At 51.5% G+C, this 1021-nt stretch overlaps 1 protein-coding gene across 1 annotated transcript in view; it reads left to right on the forward strand.

Moving 5' to 3' along the window:
- SKIC8 (SKI8 subunit of superkiller complex) overlaps positions 1–1021 on the forward strand; it is a 19229-nt gene that overhangs the window by 10405 nt on the left and 7803 nt on the right. Inside the window, exons 3-4 of the mRNA XM_019640117.1 lie at positions 91–196; positions 516–688. Coding sequence (XP_019495662.1) covers positions 91–196; positions 516–688 — 279 coding nt within the window. The remainder of the gene's footprint in view (positions 1–90; positions 197–515; positions 689–1021) is intronic.

The following is a 1021-nucleotide window of genomic DNA, read 5'->3' on the forward strand; positions in this document are numbered from 1 at the left end:
AACTGTATTTCAGTTCCATTTTATTTAAGCGCATTCCATTTAGAAGTTGCATGAAGACTTTTTAAATGAAGGAAGGGCTTTCCATTCTAGCCCATGATGATGCCATTTGGTCAGTTGCCTGGGGGACAAACAAGAAGGAAAACTCCGAGACAGTGGTTACGGGATCCCTGGATGACCTGGTGAAGGTCTGGAAATGGTGAGTGCCCTCTCCCCTGATGGACAGCCTGGGAAGTTGGGGTTCCTGGGTTTGCGTCTGGGCTCCAAGTTGCAGATGGGGAAGTATTCACTCTTTTCTGGGCAAGAAAGGAATCACGGTGTGGGGGGGTGTAAAGGCAGCGTGTTCCCTCACTTGTTTCCCTATTAATTCAGCGTCAGGGCCCTCTAGTTAAAAACAAAGCGCCATGGTTAAAACTTGGCCGCCTTTGCTGTCCTGTGGCTTCTTCCTCCGCGGGCCCCGAGTTTCAGGTGCCAGGTCCAGTGTGTGAGGAAATGCGTTTCTCTGTCCCCCACTGAAGGTGTGACGAGAGGCTGGACCTACAGTGGAGCCTGGAGGGACACCAGCTGGGTGTGGTGTCTGTGGACATCAGCCACAGCCTGCCCATTGCGGCTTCTAGCTCCCTGGATGCTCACATCCGTCTGTGGGACCTGGAGAACGGCAAGCAGATAAAGTCTATAGATGCAGGACCTGGTAAGAGTTTCACTTCTCGGGGCGACGACAGGCTCACGGTTGCTCTTCAGAACCTGTCGGGAGGGGCTGTCACAGTTCAGAGTGTTTGGGATTTGAGAGGGGTAATGTGAGTGAACTGTGGGTACGTGACACCTTCGGTGGGTCTGGGCAGCACTCTAATCACACTCCAACATCAGCAACTAAACCTGAGCATTGGTACCGAGAGAAGTGAATAGAGGCTCTAAGTAGCCTTACGTCGGGCCAGGTTAGGCTTTCCTGCCAAATGAATTTTGGTACCAAACTCATTAGAAAACAGGCAGGTCTCATAGCCTTTGGGTTTCAGAATTGCTGATT

Source organism: Hipposideros armiger, unplaced genomic scaffold (assembly GCF_001890085.2).
Source record: "Hipposideros armiger isolate ML-2016 unplaced genomic scaffold, ASM189008v1 scaffold_48, whole genome shotgun sequence".
Taxonomy (NCBI): domain Eukaryota; kingdom Metazoa; phylum Chordata; class Mammalia; order Chiroptera; family Hipposideridae; genus Hipposideros; species Hipposideros armiger.